The 20,979-nt window shown below is 35.6% G+C and overlaps 1 protein-coding gene, 1 long non-coding RNA gene and 1 pseudogene across 3 annotated transcripts; all 3 read left to right on the top strand.

The window, feature by feature from the left end:
* The first annotated feature begins 921 nt into the window (after nt 1-921).
* LOC120072606 (diaminopimelate epimerase, chloroplastic-like) lies at nt 922-5,965 on the top strand. Of its 2 annotated transcripts, XR_005480548.1 has the most exons (10): nt 922-1,311; nt 1,645-1,812; nt 1,928-1,998; nt 2,689-2,746; nt 3,186-3,365; nt 3,864-3,948; nt 4,119-4,178; nt 4,282-4,355; nt 4,521-4,695; nt 5,825-5,965. XR_005480548.1 is itself a non-coding variant. In XM_039025003.1 (9 exons), exons 1-9 carry the CDS (start codon nt 1,033-1,035, stop codon nt 4,638-4,640), a joined length of 1,095 nt encoding a protein of 364 aa, XP_038880931.1. In that variant the 5' UTR covers nt 922-1,032; the 3' UTR covers nt 4,641-4,909. The 2 variants fall into 2 exon arrangements, 1 of the variants encoding a protein (XP_038880931.1); XM_039025003.1 differs by lacking the exon at nt 5,825-5,965 and having other exon boundaries at nt 4,521-4,909.
* Nucleotides 5,966-7,381: 1,416 nt separating this feature from the next.
* On the top strand, nt 7,382-20,260 carry LOC120073538 (annotated as a pseudogene).
* Nucleotides 11,528-13,628, top strand: LOC120073961. The gene is made up of 3 exons (XR_005480851.1): nt 11,528-12,574; nt 12,647-12,783; nt 12,886-13,628. It is a non-coding gene; the product is annotated as an uncharacterized LOC120073961 (long non-coding RNA).
* Nucleotides 20,261-20,979: the final 719 nt, after the last annotated feature.

Here is a 20,979-nt window from a genome sequence, read left to right as displayed (position 1 = left end):
TCGTACGAGATTTTCGGAGAAACGTGTTTCGTGGCGTTGAACTTGTGCTAATGTAGATTTTGATGTAGATGTGGTTTGACCTCTAATACTTGACCTTCTAATTCTCTATCAATTGAATGTGTAAGCTTGATGTATGGAAGCGGAACGTGTGGATGTTCTTGAAATTGGAGTCTTTGAGTTTCAAAGAGTGGTTCAATCTTCGGATTATTGGGAGAATTCTTTCTAAACTTTTTGAAGTGCAAAATTAGTTTTCTCTAGACTCTCTAGAGTGCACAATTTTTTAACACTTCAAATGAGGAAGAACACCTCAATTTATAGAGTTTTCTAGTGGGCTTTGGGAGCTTGGACTTGGTTGGTCCATGCACCTGACATTGGTTCAACTAATCGAATTTGGGCTTATTGGCAATTGAGGTAAATTAAATATATTATTTTAGACTCAATTTGACTTTAACCCAAATCTTAATATTTAATTAGATCAAAATAATTAATTTAATCTAATTAAGACAGAAACAAATGATATCATCGGGATTCACCAATTTATGTCTTCAATTTTAATTGGGACACATGCCAATTTTTAATTAGTCTCAAATTAATTATTTGTAATTTCATCATTAATTTGATAAATGACGTGACAATTTGTGATTGATTTAAAATTTTTCTTTCAACATCGAAGAAAGAAAACAACGAAGAAAGCGCCCACAAATTAAAATTAAATCAAGGGAAAAATTTGAATAATAATAACAATAATAATAACTTCAAGGGTCAAATTATCATGTCTATAATTATCTTAAAGATGTGCTAGAGATGCAAATATAAAATCCAATGGTACTACCCATTATAAATTTTCATAATTTAATGACCCAAGGGTAGAAGTGGAATTTGGAAGTTAAGCCCAAACCGATTGTTTTGAATTATTGGCCTGGGCATTTTTGTGGCCGAAGCCCAAGGCTGAACCACTAACGACGACTTCTTTCCTCGTGGCACCTCCTCAACAGCCACAACACTTCCGTATTCCGACACCACAGCGCCGCCATGGCCATAGCCGGCACCATTTCTTTTCCACTGACCTCTCCATCTCCACGCTCTCTCGCCTCATTTCCTTCGCTTCGATCGTCTTTTTCTTCCACACTTCAACTGGATTCCCTTTCGAAGCATTCCGCGCAGAGAAGAAGCCCTAGGCTCACTATCTCCGCGTCTTCCGCTGGTCTTGAAGTTACAGAGAAAGCGCCGTCGTCGTCTTTTCTTGACCGGAGAGAGAGTGGCCTCCTTCACTTTGTTAAGTACCATGGTCTCGGCAATGACTTCATCTTGGTAATGATTCCTTGAGTTTACTGTTTGATATGTTTTTTGTTTGTTAAATCTTGAAATTGGCTGTAAATACGTGTTCGTATCTAAAACTTATCCGTTGGAGCTTTGCATTTGAAATGGTGGGAGTCTGTAATCGGTACTTGGTATCTTAAATTTCTGCCGTTGACTCTGGTGATGTTAATCATGGAAAACTATATGGATTTTAATCAGAAAATAATTGGAAAGTTTTTCTCGGTCAGTTTTTTCTTCGTGCAGGGAAATAGTTTAATTCATTCTCAGCTAATCAGTCTAGGTTTATTTCTTAGTCTGATATTGATTGCAATTGAGCTTGAATAGGTTGATAATAGGGACTCATCAGAGCCTAGGATCACCCCGGAGCAAGCTGCGAAGTTATGTGATCGAAACTTTGGGATCGGTGCTGACGGAGTTATCTTTGCTATGCCAGGCGTTAATGGTACTGATTATACCATGAGGATATTCAATTCCGACGGTAGTGAACCGGAGGTAATTAATTGTTTTTTTTTTTTTTTTTCCATGAATAATTGTCTATGGCTGTTATTGTATTTCTTCTATCATTTACGTCTGAGTCTGTATTTTTCTTTGCGCTTGTTTCTTATAGATGTGTGGTAATGGAGTACGATGCTTTGCCAGATTTATTGCTGAGCTCGAGAATTTGCAGGGAACGCATAGGTATATCTTCTTCCTGTTTTACCATTGTTTATCTTTTGAGGCCATTTGTAGTATTGCCCAGTGTTTTAAAAAGCTCTCCCGGACGCGCGCCTAGGCCCAAGGCACAGGTCTGGCGCCTCGCCTTGGTAAGCGAGCTTCACAAAATAAGGCACGCCTTAGGTGCGCGCCTTTTGTGAAGCCCCAAAGATCAAAGCCCTGCGCCTTGGGGCTTTTCAATTATTTTTAAAAAATAGTAATAATTAAGGGTTTTCGTTCTTTATTAACTAAAATGATCAAGTGTACCAAACCTAAATGCAAAATTTCTTGTGTTTGGGGTCCCTATTTTTTCCAAATTTCCACTTCAATTATACCCTCTCTTTTTAATGTAACAATTTTATATATAGTGCGCCTCACAAAAAAAAGCCCGCGTTTTTTTGTGCACCTTGCACCTAGGCTCCAGAGGGCCATTGCGCCTTAAGGCGCCTTGGGCATTTAAAAACACTGGTATTGCCCTTTCAAGACGATTAAAATTTTACTTTCGGTATTAATATTTCAAAAATGAACGTTTGCCTTATATTCCTGGTACTGTGCTTAGAAATCTGTAGTTTACCTATGAGACTAATTAAATTATGATACCTTACATCTTTTATCTCATGTTTATTTATGCATTAGAAATTTCTGAGCGCACTGTTTTTGTTCATCCTCACGCAGTTTCACTGTTCATACTGGGGCTGGTCTTATTATTCCAGAACTTCAGGATAATGGGCAGGTATACCTCGATAGATTTTCTAATCTATACTCAACTGCTGTTTCAATTTTTAGAGGTTTTGGAGGGAGGTTTGAGAGGTTGTTAGGTTAATGCTTCTCTTTTGGCATCGTTCATTGGGCTTTTTGTAAATCAGCTTTGTTTAGATCCTTTTGATTGAAGGCCCTTCTTGTAATTAGTTTGGAGATTTCTTTTATGGGCTTGTTTTCTTGTATTATCTCGTACGTTCTTTCATTTTTCTCAATCAAAGTGTGGTTTCTTACTCATTTTTAATTATTTTTTGAAGGCTTAACAGGCACATATTTACAATTTTGCAATCGGTGCTATTATTGTTATGTTTATTATTTATTTATTTATTTATTTTTGTTTGGTGGGGGGGGGTGGGTGTTATGCAATCTAATTTTTTTGTTCCGTGTCCATCTTAACGTACATGGAATTTTAGGTAAAAGTAGACATGGGTGAACCGATTCTCAAAGCATCAGATGTGCCTACCCGATTGGCACCAACTACAGACCAATCTGTTGTGAAGGCAGACATCGAAGTAGATGGAGTTGCGTGGAGTGTGACCTGTGTCAGTATGGGAAATCCGCATTGTGTAACTTTTGGCAACAAAATTGACCAGGTATTTATTTAATATGTACATTTTGCAACATCCCATTCACTCTTCTAAATCTTTTTAAAGTTCCTAACGTGGATTACAGTGGCTTGCTCTTTTGTTTTCTTTTCTTTTACGTAAATATCTTTGCAAGTTGTATATATTGTTTAAATGATTTAGTAGATTAGAAACTATAAGTTACACTTTAATATTAAGTACAAGAGTTCCTGAGTACTTTGTAGGCTCCATAAATACGTACATTGTATATATCATAGTTTAGTTGATTGATTGAGATGTGTTCAATATTGTAATGTTAGCTATAGAGCATCAATGAACCAACGAGTACAATTTAATTAAGAAGCAATACGAAGTTATGATGAAACCTCTAGTGATGGCTAAGCTTTTTTGACATTTAAGTAATTTTTTCCCTCCTTTGATCTAATATAGCTTACAGCAGTCTCTGGAATGCAACTTCATAGAGTTTTGAGTTACTATTTGTGCTGACTTTAGCCTGGTCATGAACAGAATCTGCAGGTTGATGACATAAATTTAGCTGCAATTGGTCCAAAATTTGAACATCATGTGATGTTTCCAGCACGAACAAATACAGGTTGGTTTTTTAGCAAGTTTGGGATTTTAACTTTTTCTGGTTGAGGTATATATCTTTGAGCAAATGTGGTTTTTTCCTAACCATTTAAAGGGTCTTCCCTTCCCTCTCTACGAATGTAATCTTTTTACTTTTTTGTTCATTGGGATGCTCCTTTTACCCTGCTTATACAGAATTTGTGCAAGTCTTCTCCAATTCACACCTTAAAATGCGCGTGTGGGAGCGTGGTGCAGGTTTGAATTTTATATAATTTAAGATAAATTTAAGTTATAAGCACATGAATATTGAATCACTTCATTATAAACCTGCTGGCTGTACTTCTCAATCACACTACAGGTGCAACACTTGCTTGTGGAACCGGAGCCTGTGCGGTCGTTGTTGCAGCAGTTCTTGAAGGTCATGCTGGACGGGTAAGAAGATCATGTGTATCTTTTAGCCCCACATCAGTAATATGATTTAGTTTCATCAGTATAATTGCACAATATGGTTATATAAACAGAGAAAAACAAAGGTCATGCAAATTTCAATCCTTTGCTTTAAATTTCCTAACATTAGATTCGAATATCTCGAGACAGAATTGCACCGTCGATCTTCCAGGAGGACCATTACAGATAGAGTGGAGCGAGCAAGACAACCATGTATACATGACAGGACCAGCCGAAGTAGTGTTCTATGGATCGGTTCCCCTACAATAAAAGCAACCTAAAGAATCAGGACAAAAGTAACTGTCGAATTTTGGCCTCTCAACTGGTAGGTGGTAATTTATGAAAATGTATCTTCTGTTTGTACTTTTATTATTCTGTAATGCACTGTTCTGTGTGAATTATAATAATTGTCTTATGTTTTTTAAGAATAAAATTAACGTAATGGTAGACATATTAGCTTTGATTTCTTTTGTTGAATCTGGTTAGTGTTGAGTTTCCAACTAACGTTAAGAAAGAGAATTCATAGTATCTGTTGTAAACATTATCCAATGTGATTATTCTTTCATTAGAACAATGACAAATGAGAAAATTCATAGTATTTACTTAGGACCGTTCACGGTTTGCTTTTGGATATAATACCAAAGTGAACCAAACTGAATATATTGTTTGGTCTAAACCGAATTGAATGGAAACTTAAGTAAAAATTGAATTTTTGCTTCAGTTCGATTTGTCGGTTTCAATGTTCACCTCTAGTATTTCTTTTTAGAGGGGTGGATGGACCATGTGTGGGTTCGATTGATAGGCAGGCTCTGTTGTAATTATGGTTTTGGTTTGATTTTGTCAGACCATCTCTTTCTTAGTTCTCGTGCTTTTCCTTTTTGGCCAACATGTTACTTAGTATTTGTGATATATTGTTCCACTTGTTAACCATCATAAGTTGACCTAGTGGTGAAAAGGAGACATAGTCTCAATAAATGGCTATGAGGTCAAGGGTGCAATCCATGGTGACCATTTATCTAGAAATTAATATCCTACGAGTTTTCTTGACATTCAAATGTTCTAGGGTCAGATGAGTTAGTTATCCCGTAAGATTAGTTGAGGTGTACGTAAGCTGGTCTGGATACTTACGAATATTAAAAAAATATATTTACTCACTAGTAGCATGCGTATGGGTTTAATTACCATATTTCCTCTCTTCTCTCTCCAATCTCACTTTGATTGAAAGCTTATATTATCCGATTAGTCTCTTCTGTAGATTTGTCCCTAGTTTTGGTGGATAAACATTTGCTCATATAGGAATTGATGACGAATAGATTCTCCAAATCAGTCAAAAATGTCCATTTAATTTTAATATTTGGCATTCTAATTCAAATTAGTTGACGATCTCGATAAAGATGATTTTTTTTTGGATAGGTGACAACCATTAAAAATAGTTGCTTTTTTTTTTTTTTTAGATTCGCTACAATGTAGATGTTGGAGAATCAAATTCCTTGTCATAAATTTACCTACAAGGGCAGTGGGGGAATGTGATTATTTAATGTGTTATTATATGTAATGACCACATTTTGCTATAAAGTAGTTTATCTTTTGCAGTGTATTTTTTTTGTCAAAGCATTTTCTTTAAAATCAAATATACCAGTCTAGTAATACCTCCTTACCAGATATTTTTATTTGGGCAAACATTGTATCAATTTAAATTTTGAACTTCCATTGGTGTATTAATCTACACGTTTCTTCAAATTTCTCTCGACTAATATCGTGCGAAATGTTTAATTTGAGTCCATTAAATGCTTAAATTTTCATTATTCAGTCAAATTAGATCATACATTACAATTACTTTTGAAAATTGTCCGTGTTTTAATTTTTAAACATGTATAGATTTCTTCAAATGTCGGTTTTACAAAATAGACAATCAGAATAAATGCATGGATAATTTTCAAAAGAAATTTGTCTAAGAATTTAAATTGATTCATTTATGAAGGTTTAGGGATCTAATCGATACAATTATATGTTTGAGATTTTTTTTTCTCTACCCTAACTCCAATTTTTTCCTGTCATTCAAAAGAATCTAGATAATTACTTTTTGAAAAATCAACTTTCAAGGAGTTTCATAACAGAAGTTTTTGAAATTCAATATCATTTAAAAGAAAAGCAACTGATTTTCAACCAAAATCATTTTTGAAGCTATGCCAAAAACACTCGAAATGGCTACTTTTGATAAAATGGAAAGAAATGGCTATATAATACGCAATGTAAAGGAAAGTCAATACGCACATTTTCGTTTTGCAAATCAAATCAATATTAAAATTGAAAGTCATAAGTCAAAAAGGATAAATAAAATAAAGCCTAAAATGACAGGAGATTATCGAATCAATATTAACATTAACACGTCTTAAATTTATAAGCCGATATAAACATTGTTAAGTGGTAATTGACATATACTCTCTCTTAAGGTCATAAATTTGAATTTCTCTAAGTCATTTGTTATACTAAAAAAGATGATAATAATAAATAAACATAGTTTAACTAGTCATAACATAAAGATTTAACTAAAAGATTGTAAATTAAAAATTTTCAATTTCTACATGTTAGAGCTAAGGTTTACAATATCAAAGTTTCAATTTTTTGAAAATTTCAATTAAAGTACCGATAACATGTTAGATGCCGATGAATATTTGTGAAGAAAATTATGAAAACAAAAAGTTAAAAAATTATTTAAATTAATAAACATTTTTTTTAATTTTTAAACAAATTAATGTGTTTACATTAGTGACATTCTACTACTTATTTGTCTGTTTCATGAATTTTTTACGATATAATAAAAATATCAATTCATTTCTTATAATGTTACCAAATCTACAAAAATGTCAACGTACGGATGAAAATTTAATACCATTATTAAATCTCAGAAAAAAGAGTATTAAAAATTTCAGAAATTAAATGGTTGTAATTAATAATTTTCAAGAAAGCAGCCTCCTTTTTCCTTCCTTTTTGGGAAGAAAAATCAAAGGAAAAAAAAAAGAAAAAAAAAAAAAAGGCATGGAAGCTTTTGGGAAATAAATTCCACCAATTGCAATTGCAGGCTCCGGCCGTGCCCCAGAAACTTTGGAAATTCTTTCCGGAGTGGGGCCCCACCTTTGATCGAATTCAAATTTACGATTCCAACGGCTACTTTCTCCTATATGAAAATATTGTAGTGGACAGTGGCCGTTGAAACACAAACAAAAAATCGAGCACAACAAGGATTCTCTCAATCGAATCTTCAATTAAGGTTTTCTTCTGTTTTTTCCCCTAGTGTCTGTTTTTCGTCTCTGAATTTATCAGCGGGGAGAGAGTTCTGTGTATTCTAATTCGCGATCCCGTTTTGTTTTACTATAGGTGGTGTGGTGGTGGTGATTTTTTTTTTCTTTTGCTAATTGTTGAAATTGAGGAAGAAAATGGTGCCATTGACGCCTGATCAGTCGAAGAAATCGGGAGTTGGGGTTACGCCATCTCCAGCTCCGTTTCCGACTCCTCGTCCCGAACCGCGATGAACTGATTCGGGAGGATCTAATTCCAATTCTAACCATCATCAGCAGAATATGGATAAAGAAGTTATTGTGCAGGTTGTGTTGAGATGCAGGTGAGATTTATTGCTTTAAAAAAACTTGTTAGAGTGTTAGAAGTAGATCCTCTGTCGGTTTCTTTTCATATTCTCCACTTCCATTAGATTCATTAGGTTAAAGAAAGATCTCTAGGGTTTAATTTTTTCCACATGAAATGCTTTTGAGAAGTATATTCAGAGCATCAAGGTTGAGAAATTCTCTCTCACTTGAAAGCTCTCATGTTTGTTTGGATTGTTCCTGCGCAAAAATTCCCGAGCAATGTGTCCTTTGATGTCTGTATTGATTTTAAAACCTAGCTTGGTGGATTTCAGAAGTATCGACCACTTATTTATTCGAGTTTCTGACCATGGTATTTTTGATGATTCAGAGAACTGAAGTGGTGATGATGACTTGCTTGTGTATTTGCCTGTTCAGAATCTGATTAATTCTTTGAAAGTGTTGACTGTTGACTATGTGGATTTCTGTAAATGGAACCTATTATATTGTATTTACAATGGTAGGCCATTAAATGATGATGAACAGCGGTCGAACGTTCCACAAGTGATGTCCTGTAATGAAATAAGAAGAGAAGTGAGCGTCTTCCAAAGTGTAGCCAATAAGCAAGTCGATAGAATCTTCTCATTTGACAAGGTAAGTTTCTGAAACATTAACTTAGTTGATTTTGTGATAATGGATAGATTTGGTTATTTTAGCTGACTATGAATAGTTGTCAGGTGTTTGGCACAGCAAAGATCAATTTATAACAAGCTATTCCCCTATTGTTAATGAAGTCCTTGAAGGCTTCAACTGCACCGTCTTTTCATTATGGGCAAAGAGGCACGGGTAAAACATATACGATGGAAGGTGGGATGAAAATAAGGTATAGATAGTCAAACAAGAACCTTGTATTTTATTTCCTTAAGTTAATTTATTCTGTGTTTTTGACATGTATTTCACCATGACGAACAAACAGGGTAAGGATCTGCCTGCTGAGGCTGGTGTTATTCCACAAGCCGTTCGTCTAATTTTCGATACACTTGAAAAGCAAAATGCAGACTATAGCATGAAAGTGACATTCTTGGAGCTCTAAAATGAAGAAATTACTGATTTGTTGGCTCGGGATGATCAATCACGATCTGCAGAAGAAAAGCAAAAGAAACCTATTTCCTTGATGGAGGATGGAAAGGGCGCAGTGGTTGTAAGGGGCCTTGAAGAAGAAGCAGTTTACAGTTTAAGTGAAATATATACTCGTTTGGAACGAGGATCTGCCAAAAGGCGTACAACAGACAGACACCTTGTTAAACAAGCGTGTCATGTTGGTAAAAAGATTTGGATTATTGAAAAAAATGTAAACCTCACATGTTTTGTTCAATATGTTCTATAACTGCAGCCGCTCTCATTCTATCTTTTCCATCCGTTGGTGATGAGGAACTGATCAAATGTGGAAAGCTTAATCTTGTTGATTTAGCCGGATCAGAGAATATATCTCGCTCAGGTGCACGAGAGGTAAACATTTGTTTCCATGTATGAGAAACTATTTTTTTACTTTTTTTAATTTAAAAACATCTTTTTTCAGTATTTAATAATAATATATCATTAAGCTAGAAAATAACAAGAGGGACCATTTAAACCTATTATTGAAACGAGAGGGACTAAATTGACCAAATTGAAATTTACCAATTGCCTATTTTTTAAAAATCAGGGATTAAAAAGTATTTTTCTTCCCTATTATTTATTATTACTGTTATTTTGCAAGTATTATTATTACTATTAACAATTTTCTGGCTCATGGCAAAATTTTATGCAGGGATAGTAAGCTTACTAGGCTGTTGAGAGATTCTTTGGAAGGGAAGACAAAAACTTTTGTCATTACCACAATTTCTCCTTCTGAAAATTGTTTAGAAGAGACTCTTAGTACTCTAGACTATGCCCATCGTGCAAAACATATCAAGAACAAACCTGAGGTTTACTCCTACGAACCTCCTAAAAACCTGTTCATCCTCTTAATTTGTATTATTTTCCCAAATGCTGACAATGAAGTTCAATGACAGGCAAACCAGAAAATATCTAAAGCTGTGCTACTAAAGAATTTGTATCCAGAAATAGAGAGGATGAAAGAAGGTTGGATTGAATTCCTGTTCAACATATTGAGATTGACATCTGTGTTAACAATAGAAGAGCAAATATCCCTTTTGTTTAAAATATGTGAAAACTGTTGCAGATATTAAAGCTGCAAGGGACAAGAATGGTGTTTATATCCCACGTGAGAGATATGCTCGAGATGAAGCTGAAAAGAAGGTCGGTCGGTTTTTGTTAAAAAGAATAACATGCCTGGAACTTTTTCTTTCTTTTGAAATTTTGTCTCTCTCAAGACATCAGCTTTCAAAATTTTATAAGTGGCCTAAGAGAATTATGTGGAGTTTGAAAGGCAGTATCTTCTACCCACATATTTTTGCTGCTTAATAATTGGGGTTATTGGGGAAAATGGCCTATTGGAGATTTTTTTTTTTTTTTTTTTTGGAAAAAATGATCATTTTTAAAAAGAATGTATTTTTGACCCCTTATAAATAGGAAAAAAACCATTATACTTCTTTTTTAGGAAAAAAATTCAAAACCCCAACCCCTCCCTCCATAACCGCTTTCTTGTAACCCTTCAAATTCCTTTCAAAACTTTTCTTCAATATTTCGGTTCATCATGTTCAACCTCATCGGTTCATCTTTATCAAGCAAGTATTTATGCACATTTTAGGAGGGTTTTGGTTTTGGATTTTTTGGCATCTTGATTTTATTAGTTTTTATGGGGTTTCATATTTTTTTAGATTTCTTTGTTTAAAAACATTCATTTTAGAATGATTTTAAGGCCTATAGATAGTATATGAGTTGATTTGTACATTAGAAACATTTTTTTCTTTAAACTTCGATATTCGAACTTTTGAGCATCTTCAATTCGATGACTGGGAAGGGGGCCAAGAAGCAATTTATTTCCCAAGCAAGCGACTGGGTGGGGGAAATTGTGACCGGGAAGGGGGACAGACCAGGCGAGATGGGGCGGGATCGGGCTAGTTGGAGAGAGAGATTGATCGGGAAGGGGCTTGACCGGGAAGGGGGGTCGAATCGGGAAGGAACGGTCAGGTATGGGTTTGGCCCTGTCCCGAGAACGACGGGATATGGGGTGGGGCGACTTGGGAAACGGGGCGGGATTCGGCAAGAAGGGGGAGGGACGATCAGGCTAGTTTATGGCCCGGTCTCGGGACCGGTCGGGTATGGGGTTAGGTGACTTGGGAAACAGGGTGGGATCGGATGAGAAGGGGGAGGGACGACCAGACTAGTTTGTGGCCTAGTCTCAGGACTGGCTGGGTATGGGGCTGGGCAACTTGGGAAATGGGGCCGGATCGGGCAAGAAGGGGTGAAGAGGCGAGCAAGGGACCGCTTCTGGTTTTTGGCCCGGTCCCAGGCCCGGTTGGGTATGGGACAGGGCAAAAAATTAGTAGCTTATTTTTTTGGACTGGGAAGGGATTGGACCGAGCAATCTTCAAACCTAGCTAGTGGTTTTTGGCTCAGTCAGGTATTGGGCCGGCCAACAACTAGTAGCTTATTATTATTATTATTATTTGAAATTTTAAATATTTTGACGCATTGTTGTATTGTGTTGACTTCTAATTTATCTATTTGATGAAAAATATAGGTTATAATGGAACGAGAAATGAAGGTTCATCCTAATGATCATTTTCCTGGAGCATTTTCATGCTGTTCTCATATAGGAAAGACTATTCCTAAAATTAAGAAAAAACTATCTCCCACACAATTAGTCATGTTTAGACTTATGTTTGGTCCTCTCCTTGATACAAACACCATCTTCAATGGACCACTTATACATTATATTTTTCTTCAAGAGGTAGATGAACTTATGAGAGCATATTAGTTTTAATTGACCTTATAATGGAACGAGAAATGAAATTTCATCATAATGATCATTTTCTTGGAGCCTTTTCATGTTGTTCTCATATAGGAAAGATTATTCCTAAAATTAAGAAAAAATAAACATGGCTAATTGTGTGGGAGATAAACATGTTTGGTCCTCTCCTTGATACAAACATCATCTTCAATGGACCACTTATACATTATATTTTTCTTCAAGAGGCAGAGGAACTTATGAGAGATATTATTAGTTTTAATCTTATGGGGAACAAGGTATCACTTAGCCAAATAGAGTTTGACTTTATCACAGGACTAAAACATCAAACTAGAATTGTGAGGGGAGAAAATTCTTTTGTTATAGAGCTAAGTATCTAAATGACAATGAGGGTATGAAGGCATATGAGTTGGACTCTATTTTTCCAACACTTGAGTTTGAAAACGATGTTGATGTAGTGAAAATTGCATTATTTTATTTTATTGAGTTTGCTTTGATGGATAGAGAGAGGAAAAAACAAATGGATTTTAAAAATTTAGCTATCATAGATAACTGAAACAGATTTTGTAATGAGGATTGGAGCAAGAAATTTTTTGGAAATACAATCAAACGATTTAAACAAGATTGAAAGAGCACTGGCGTATAAGGGCAATGCAGATGGAAAACAACAGACGTACAGTCTTTACGAGTTTCCCCATGCTTTTTAGGTAATTTAATTAATTTGATTTAATGAATATTCATTAAATCACACCACTAATACACACTTACATTTCATATAGGTATGGGCATACGAAACTATTTCATCATTATTCGGTCGCGTTGCAAACAGATTGAATGACAATGCGATATGACGCATTTTAAGATGATCATGCTCATATTCTCCTCCATATGGAATTATTAGAGACGAAGTCTTCGGGTCAGATACATTATGTTCCTTTTTTCTATTTTTGAGTTAGATTTTTTTTCCCATGATTATAGCTTCTTAGTTTTATTTATTCATGATTACAATCTTTTGTAGGTAAGGATCACATTGGAACTCGTTCCATTTGAGGAAAAGATTCAATTTATGAATCGTGTTATGGAGCTACCCATCCTTCCAATTGCACCATCTGCACCCCACCTCTACCCACAAATGATGACGATATTGCTGGACCACTGGAACTACCTCAACCCACAAATTATGACGATGTTGCTGGACCTTCAAACACTAAGAGGTTGATCACAGTGATAGTCAATGAAGGCATCACAGGAAGATCAAGAAGAAGTGGAAGTAGTATTGCAAATTGATTAAGTTAATCAAAGATTTTGATTGTCGCATGGAAAGTTTGGAACGTGACCTAAAGAGCATTAAAAAGTACTTGCGATGATTATCGAAGATAAGGATATACCATTGTCATCCTTGTTGTTTGTTCTCTTCATACGTAATTTATCCTATCATCCTATGCATGATACCTATGCACGTAGGGAAAGGACGTTGATTACACTAAAGGTGGGGATCATGGAGGTACGAGTGTTCATGCTGTGATAAATGATGGTGATAGGGACGATCATTCAACCTGTGGTTCTAGGTGACGATGTTATAGATGAAAGGTCGGGCATTGATGGGCGGAAGGACGAGGTATGACCTCGTTGAGAAGTTAACGATCAAAATTATTGATGTAATATTGTTGTTGAAAAGTTAGGATATATTGTCATGATCCTTATTGTCTGTTCTTATCGTCGTTGTTTTTCTATTTAGTATGTAGGTAAATTTATTGTTGTAATTCTAAATAATAATTGAAATTTTATTATTTCTTTGATCGTATAACACTATTATTGACATAGAAGTGTAGCCGTCATCTATAAGTTCACAAGATTTTATTAATTGTGTAGGTTGATCGAATAACACTATTCTTATTAATAATAGTGTAACCATTATTTATTGTGTAGGTTGTTGATATAAGTTCACAAGACACGGAAAATCTAAATGTAATAGAAGGTCGCGGTAGCCGAATGAGGAAAATTTCTTGGAAATTAACTACACCATGGAAAGACACAAGGAAGTATGGGAAGAGACAAAAAAATGTAATAGAAGTACAATCCACTCGTTGACATACCTGAAGATTTGAATATTAAATTTCAGAAGTGGATGGACATCGTAGACCTTGTTGTGATGGTACAAAGGAATGCATATGCTCAAATGGATAAAAAATAGTTTAATAGTCCGTTAACACCATTCGAATGGATGAATGACAAGGTATATAACCTTTAATGAAGATTGTCATGTGTGATAGGTGTTCCTATTTAATTAAACACTCAACATTGTCATGCAGGTAATACACATTATTTATGTTCATAAAAACGAAACTGCAAGCCCAACCGGACTTATGTTGTCGAAAATTTGCCATAGTTGACATTGTAGTAACGATACGTTATATATATTATTCCATAGGTTCATGTAATCAACATTGTCTAATTTTCTCATTGCTTTAAAACTTTCTAAGACGCGATCGACATAGAACATATTAAAGTACGTCAATGGGGTAAACACACTGACCACGATATACCTTGGAGCAATGTCGATGTTGTTTACATACCTTTCAACCTCTCTGGGATGCACTGGATGCTTGTTTGTGCGGACTTCCAGGTCAGAGAATTAATCGTGTTCGATTCATTGATTGGATTACATTTGAATACAAACTTGGAACGTGAAATGAGATCAGTGTGTGAAAACTTTCCCGGTTTACTCCTTGCTGGTGCGATAATGGAGCCTCATAATCTTCTAGTAGATTGATGGACTCTACGTTGAGATGCTTTCGTGCCTCAACAACATGAGAATGGTGACTGTATATTCACATATAAATTTTTCGAATATGATGTAACCGAGTCCAAAATGGACACCTTAATACAAGATAAAATGATATATTTTCATAGATAATATGTCATTCAGATTTGGGCGAATAAAGCATTATTTTAGAGGTTCGTAGACTTTTTTGTAATTAATAGTTGAAGTAATGAATGAAAATTTATAGTTGACTTAAATTGTTTTTGTAGTTAATGGTAAGGATATATCAGAAAATCATCAAAGTATACAAGACGAATTCCCGGTTGAGCTCATGCAAATAGGCGTTAATTCCCAGTCGGGATCATGTAAAAAATAATAAAATAATACTAGCCCATGCAAAATAGGCGTCAATTCCCAGTCAGGCTCATGCAAATAGTCATAAAATAATACCAATTCCCAGTCGGGCCCATGCAAATAGGTGCCAATTTCCGATTGAGCTCATGCAAATAGGCGCCAATTCTCGACTGTACTCATGCAAAAAATCATAAAATAATACTAATTTCCAGCCAAGCCCATGCAAATAGGCACCAATTCCCGGCCAGGCTCATGTAAAAAATCATAAAATAATACCAATTCCCGATCGGGCCCATGCAAATAGGCACCAATTCCCAACCGAGCTCATGTAAAAAATCATAAAATAATATCAATTCTTGGCCCACCGTTCATGCAAGAAATCATACAAAAATCATCCAAATGCACAAAAATCCATAAAGATGTGCAACACAATTAGTAATAAAAAATCCATATATCACTCGACAGTATTGAAAGGTTGATTGCATGTTGTTTTGTTGTGACCCTTTTGCCTACATCTAGAACACCTGTGGACTTGTCGAAATTCACCTGCAAAAGGAAATCTCGTTGTTCGTGGGCGACCTACTCTTGAAACTCTTTTTGGAGGCAATGTTTTCACATCAACGATTTTTGATGATTGCTTCCACTCCGAAAAGTGACCAACTGGTCGTATAGGTTCAACATACGTAGCTAACACTGATTCAACAGAGTATACCTAGGGTTGGCAATGGGGTGGGATGAGCGAGAGGAGAGCGCGAGGGGAGGATGAGTGAGAGTGCAAGGGAAGGAGGAGCGAAAGAGAGAGCGTGAGGGCAAGAGCGAGCGAGAACGCAAGGGCGAGAGCGAGAGCGAGAGCAATGCAGAGAGCGAGAGGGGAGAGATGTTTTGTTGTAGATTTCAGAGAGCGAGAGGGGACTGGGGAAGGGATAAAAATATATATATAAATTCGGGGTTGGAGATTAATCGGGGTCGGGGTCAGGGTCGAGGTCGGGGTGGGGATACTGTCCCCATCCCCACCCCATCCCCAGACGGGGCCCCGAATAAATTTTTCGGTTTGACCCTATCCCTAGTCAAACTGGGGAATCCCCGCCCCGATAGGGTGGGGACCCGTCCCGTCGAGTTTTTTTGCCAACCCTAAGTATACCCATGAACAAAGAGAGATAGGATCAATATTCCGAACCCTAAATGCAATAATCGCGTGTGAACAAGAGATTTCATAATAATCAAACTTATGACAAATGCATGTTCTTGCGTGAATATTTACATGACCTCCTAAACCTCCATCTATCACCTCGAACTCATATTGGTCAATTGGCCTAACTTTATGTCTGCTTGCTTTGTCTGCCGCATCACGAATAATTGCCATTGCATAATTCGACAGTCTTGACATACTATTTGATGTATCCTTTCGATGTCTGTAATACAAGTCCTGTAGCCAACCTCTAATATGGTTTAGAAATGACGTGGTTGGTAACTGTCGTGCATCTTTTGACACTCCATTTATGCACTCTGTGAGGTTTGTCATGATTTGATTGTACTTTCTGTTACATTGGTACACCCTAGCCCACCGCTCAAGATCAATATCTTCTAAGTATTTGCGTGGACCTGGATACCCTGTAAATTGACTCCAATGGTAGTTGAATACAGACTCACAACTTGCCTTGGCTACTTTGTCGAAAATATCCAAAATATTTTTGTTCTTAAAATTAGTTAATTAATTAGCTTTCAAGTGATGGATGTAGATACCATGAAATGCTTCTGATATTTGCCTTTTTTATGCTTGGGTGTCTATCTGATATGATAACCAAATCATGAACTTGCCCAATTGCACATCTTAGTTGCTAAAAAAACTACACCCGAGATCCATCAGTTTCTCCACTAGATATACCAAACGCGACGGGGTATATTTGATTATTTCCATCGACCCTAGTCACAAGCAGGAGTTTACCACTGTACTTACCCATTAAATGTGTTCCATCTACAATTAAAACAGGGCGAACGTAGTTCAGAAACCCCCTAATGGAAGCACCAAGAGCCATGAAGACGTGCTTGAAATATTTATCTTCCTATAGATCATATCAACTTTTTGTAGGATTCTTCTTCCCTTGCCCCCTATGTCTTGTTGTAACTTAAACTCACATCATACTCTTGTTTTATATCCTTCACAATGTCCTTCGGTCTATATGAATGACTAATGTCTTCAAACTTCGACGAAGTTAATTGTCTGATAACCCAACTAGAAGCTTGTCTATGATCGTTAGTCAATATTTCATTTCTACATGTGTTGATTGTCATGCTTATAGATCTTAAATACTTCACAATTTTTCAATTTAACGGCTCGAAGTCCCCATTTGCATTCTTCAACTAAGCATATAACTTTGTATAATGTTGTGTTTGACTTCTTCACCCTAAACTGAAAGTTACCTCTAATTGCTAACATAGATAACCACATCTTTAAATCCTTATTAGATATAAATATGTCACCAACTTGCAAATTTTCAGAAGAATATGACTGACCTGGCATGACGATTGTGCTACTAGATGAATGTGATAAGTCACGACCCCTTGCATGTGACGACCCTCCATAAACTTTGATTCTTCGTTCTTCTCCATGCAATGTACGGTAGGTATTAATCTTGGGTTCCTCTCCATCATCCTTCTCCCTCTAAGACCAATAATTGAAATATTGACCTTGGTCTACATCATCCTCTAAGTTATGCGTTTCCAAATTACTAGGCGACGAAGTAAGTAATGGGTTAAAATATGTGGGGGAAAATTGACTATCCGACTCCATCTTGCAATGTACTGACCTAGATGTTGAATGGATTTCTTCTGTTCGTCGAATATGTGAATTTTTTGGATAAAATCCTTGATTACTTGAACACTTTGGAAGCATGGATACGTAAAGAGGTATTACTGAGACCTCTTCCCATGTGAGGAATGTGTGTAGATCTTCATCATTCTGAATTACAAATTCAGGGGCCTTGGATCTCAATTGAAGTATACATCTTATAACAAGATTATACTCATCTGACATTATACCACTTATCCTATAAACTTTAGTCATAAATTCATTATAGATCGTGCCGACCTCAATGTCACACCCCCGCAACTCTCTTCCATTATAATCCTTTTCCCTTTCATTCCAAATGCCATCAAAACAAATCCAAACACGAGGTATTTTCTACAATTTATAACAAAAATGTATTAATGTAATGTAGTTAAAGAAAAAGTAAAATAAAAAAAGCCCGATCTTCCACCGAGTCGGGTACAACATCGAGCCAAAAAATAGAATGTTTAGTTTTTGTACGCCCGGTCGGGCTAGGGTTAACTCTATCGGGCCCCGGACCAGCCCCAAACCGGTTCCTATCCCATACTCTGGAAGATCGAGTCAATTAATTAATTTCATGCTCGGTGAAACCCGAACGAGAATCAAACTTGTTCCAACAATTATTTTGTACCTGGTGAAGCCCGACCGAGTAATTTCAACTCATTTGCTTTCTAAGCGGTGAAGCCCGACCGGGTATCTTAAAAAAAATTACTATATTTTTTTCATTTTTTTTAAATTTATAAATATCAAATGCAAAACATTATAAAAAGAAAAGAAACAATCAACAAAGCAAGCATAAATCAAACTCTAAAAAGGTCGTTTATTTTTGTCAATTTTTTCAGAAATTATCGAACCAGTGAATACATACAAAATGAAATACATACCTTCTTATGGAGTATACAAAATTACAACTTCGTGAAATATAAGTTTTGGACTTGACAAATTTCGTTATGGAATAGTTTGGTGAAGAGAACTTTTTGTGGGGTTGTAAACAAATCAAATTTGGTAGTGAATAATTTTTTTGTGAGAATATGTTTTTGTTAATGGTTTTTGGATAAATTATTTTTTTGTCAATAAGTTTAGGTGGAGAATTTTTTGTGAATTAATTTGGTAGGTTGGTTATTGAAATTGGAAGTGGGAGTTTAATAAGGAGATAAGAGTAATTGGGATTTTGTGTGAATAATTTTTTGTTAATGGTTTTTGGATAATTTTTTTTTTGAATAAATTTAGGTGAAAAATGTGAATTAATTTGGTAGTTTGGTGGTTGAAATTAAAAGTGTGAATTTAATAAGAGACATAAGAGTAATTGTACAACCAATATTTACCATGCTTATATCATTTTCGTCGCCAACAGGGTCAAAAAAGCTTGTTTTTAAAAAATTGGTCAAGAATACAATATCAAACTTTCAATAGGTCATTTTCCCCAATTTTCCTAATAATTGGGTGCATAAGACCTAAAAATTGGTTTAAACCTACAAAATTCAAACAGTAATTTTATATCCTTGAGATTCATGATATCAACTCCACAAGAAAAAATCTGAGAGGATTGAACAACTTGAAAATGATCTCAACCTTAGCAAGAAGGTCAGTTTTGCTCAAACATTTTAGTTGTATTCTTTTTCATCAACACTGTTTGTTTATAAAACTGAAAGGTTGGCTTCTCGCACAGCAAGTTGAAAGCTTCCGAGAGCTTTATCTGAATGAACAAAAAATGAAACTGGACATGGAACACGAGCTCAAGGATTTTGGTGTGAATGTACTGAAATATTGCTTCTCTTATGTACATGTATCTACATAGAATGTCCTGAAATATTGCTTCTCTTCTCTACATGCTTGTTTGTTCAGATAAATTTAGAAAAGCGAAACAAGGCATTGTCTGAACTGCAAGATGAACATGGGTTAGCCATTGCAGCCTTGAAAGAAAAGGAGCCCATCATTTCTCAGCTGAAAACCTAAGGTTTGTCTCTCAGTTATAAGAATTTCAAAGATTGTGATTTATTTAAATAATCTGATTACTTTGGAACAAACAGAAAATTCCTTACTTCAACGTGCAAGCGCATGGATTTGCAGAATGCCTATGAGGATCTAAGTTTATTATTTGATAAAATTGGTATGTCCTTTTTCCAAATAATTGAATTCTTGGATTGTAAAATTACCCTATGTAAAGTTATTATTCTTATCATGATAAAGTATATTGAAACTCCAAAGATAGATGAAACAGAAGCAAAATAATCATTCGACCGTGCAATTATGTTAATTTAAATGTTGTTTTTCTGAAGACTATCACATAGTTGTATTATTTTAATTTTGGCCGACACATTGGTTAATCCAAAAGGCATTATCAGAAATTTGTAAATGTCCTTCATGAGTTCTAAAGGCGATCTTCTCTATATCACTGTCTCGCATTTGGATCTGAGATACCCTGATCAAAGGTCCAACTTTGAATAGATTGTTGCACCACGTATCTCGTCAAGGAGTTCTTCAATCACAAGAATGTGGAACTTATTTGCTGTAAACTCTTAATTCTAAATTTTCTAGACAAGTATGTTTAGCCAAAGAATGATATATTAAATATCTAATAAGTAAAAATTCATGTCATTTATAGGAGTTGTAGAGAAAGGAAAAGAAAAACATATTAAATAGGGAAGCTCACTTATTGGTTTGGCTGGAGGCACTAAATATGGGGTGACGTGGCGGTTAATCCTTGAACTCAGGAAATGCCAGGAAGATTAAAAGAAAGAGAAACTTCGAAAGCTTGGTTTCAACAATCTACATGAGAAAATTTAGTAAAATCGGTGCCATTTGAAAGCTGAGAGAATCTAGTTTTTGATGTTGTCTTGCCGGAGAAAGATTGTAGGAGAAGAAGAACAAAAAGTGAGGAATTTGCAGAAGAGGCAAAATCTCGAATTAATCAAAGCCCGAGGTGAATATTGGAAGCTCCAGGCCAAACTATAAATAATTTTTAGCTAAAATTTTGAGGTAAGAAAATTAGCTCAATTTTAAACAAGTTTGTAGAAGGAAGTTTATTGAAAAGAGTTCAGACTTTTGAGTTATGAAGTTTTGAAGTTGAAATAGAGAATCTGTGCAGAAGCAGACAGTTGCTTGGGAAGAACAAGCAATCAGTTCACCGTGAAGAGTGAGAGCGAGATGAGGAGGATGAGGATCTC

This window comes from Benincasa hispida, chromosome 3 (genome assembly GCF_009727055.1).
Source record: "Benincasa hispida cultivar B227 chromosome 3, ASM972705v1, whole genome shotgun sequence".
Taxonomy (NCBI): domain Eukaryota; kingdom Viridiplantae; phylum Streptophyta; class Magnoliopsida; order Cucurbitales; family Cucurbitaceae; genus Benincasa; species Benincasa hispida.
Note: the sequence above shows the minus strand (reverse complement) of the source record. Positions and strands in the feature narration are given on the sequence as shown.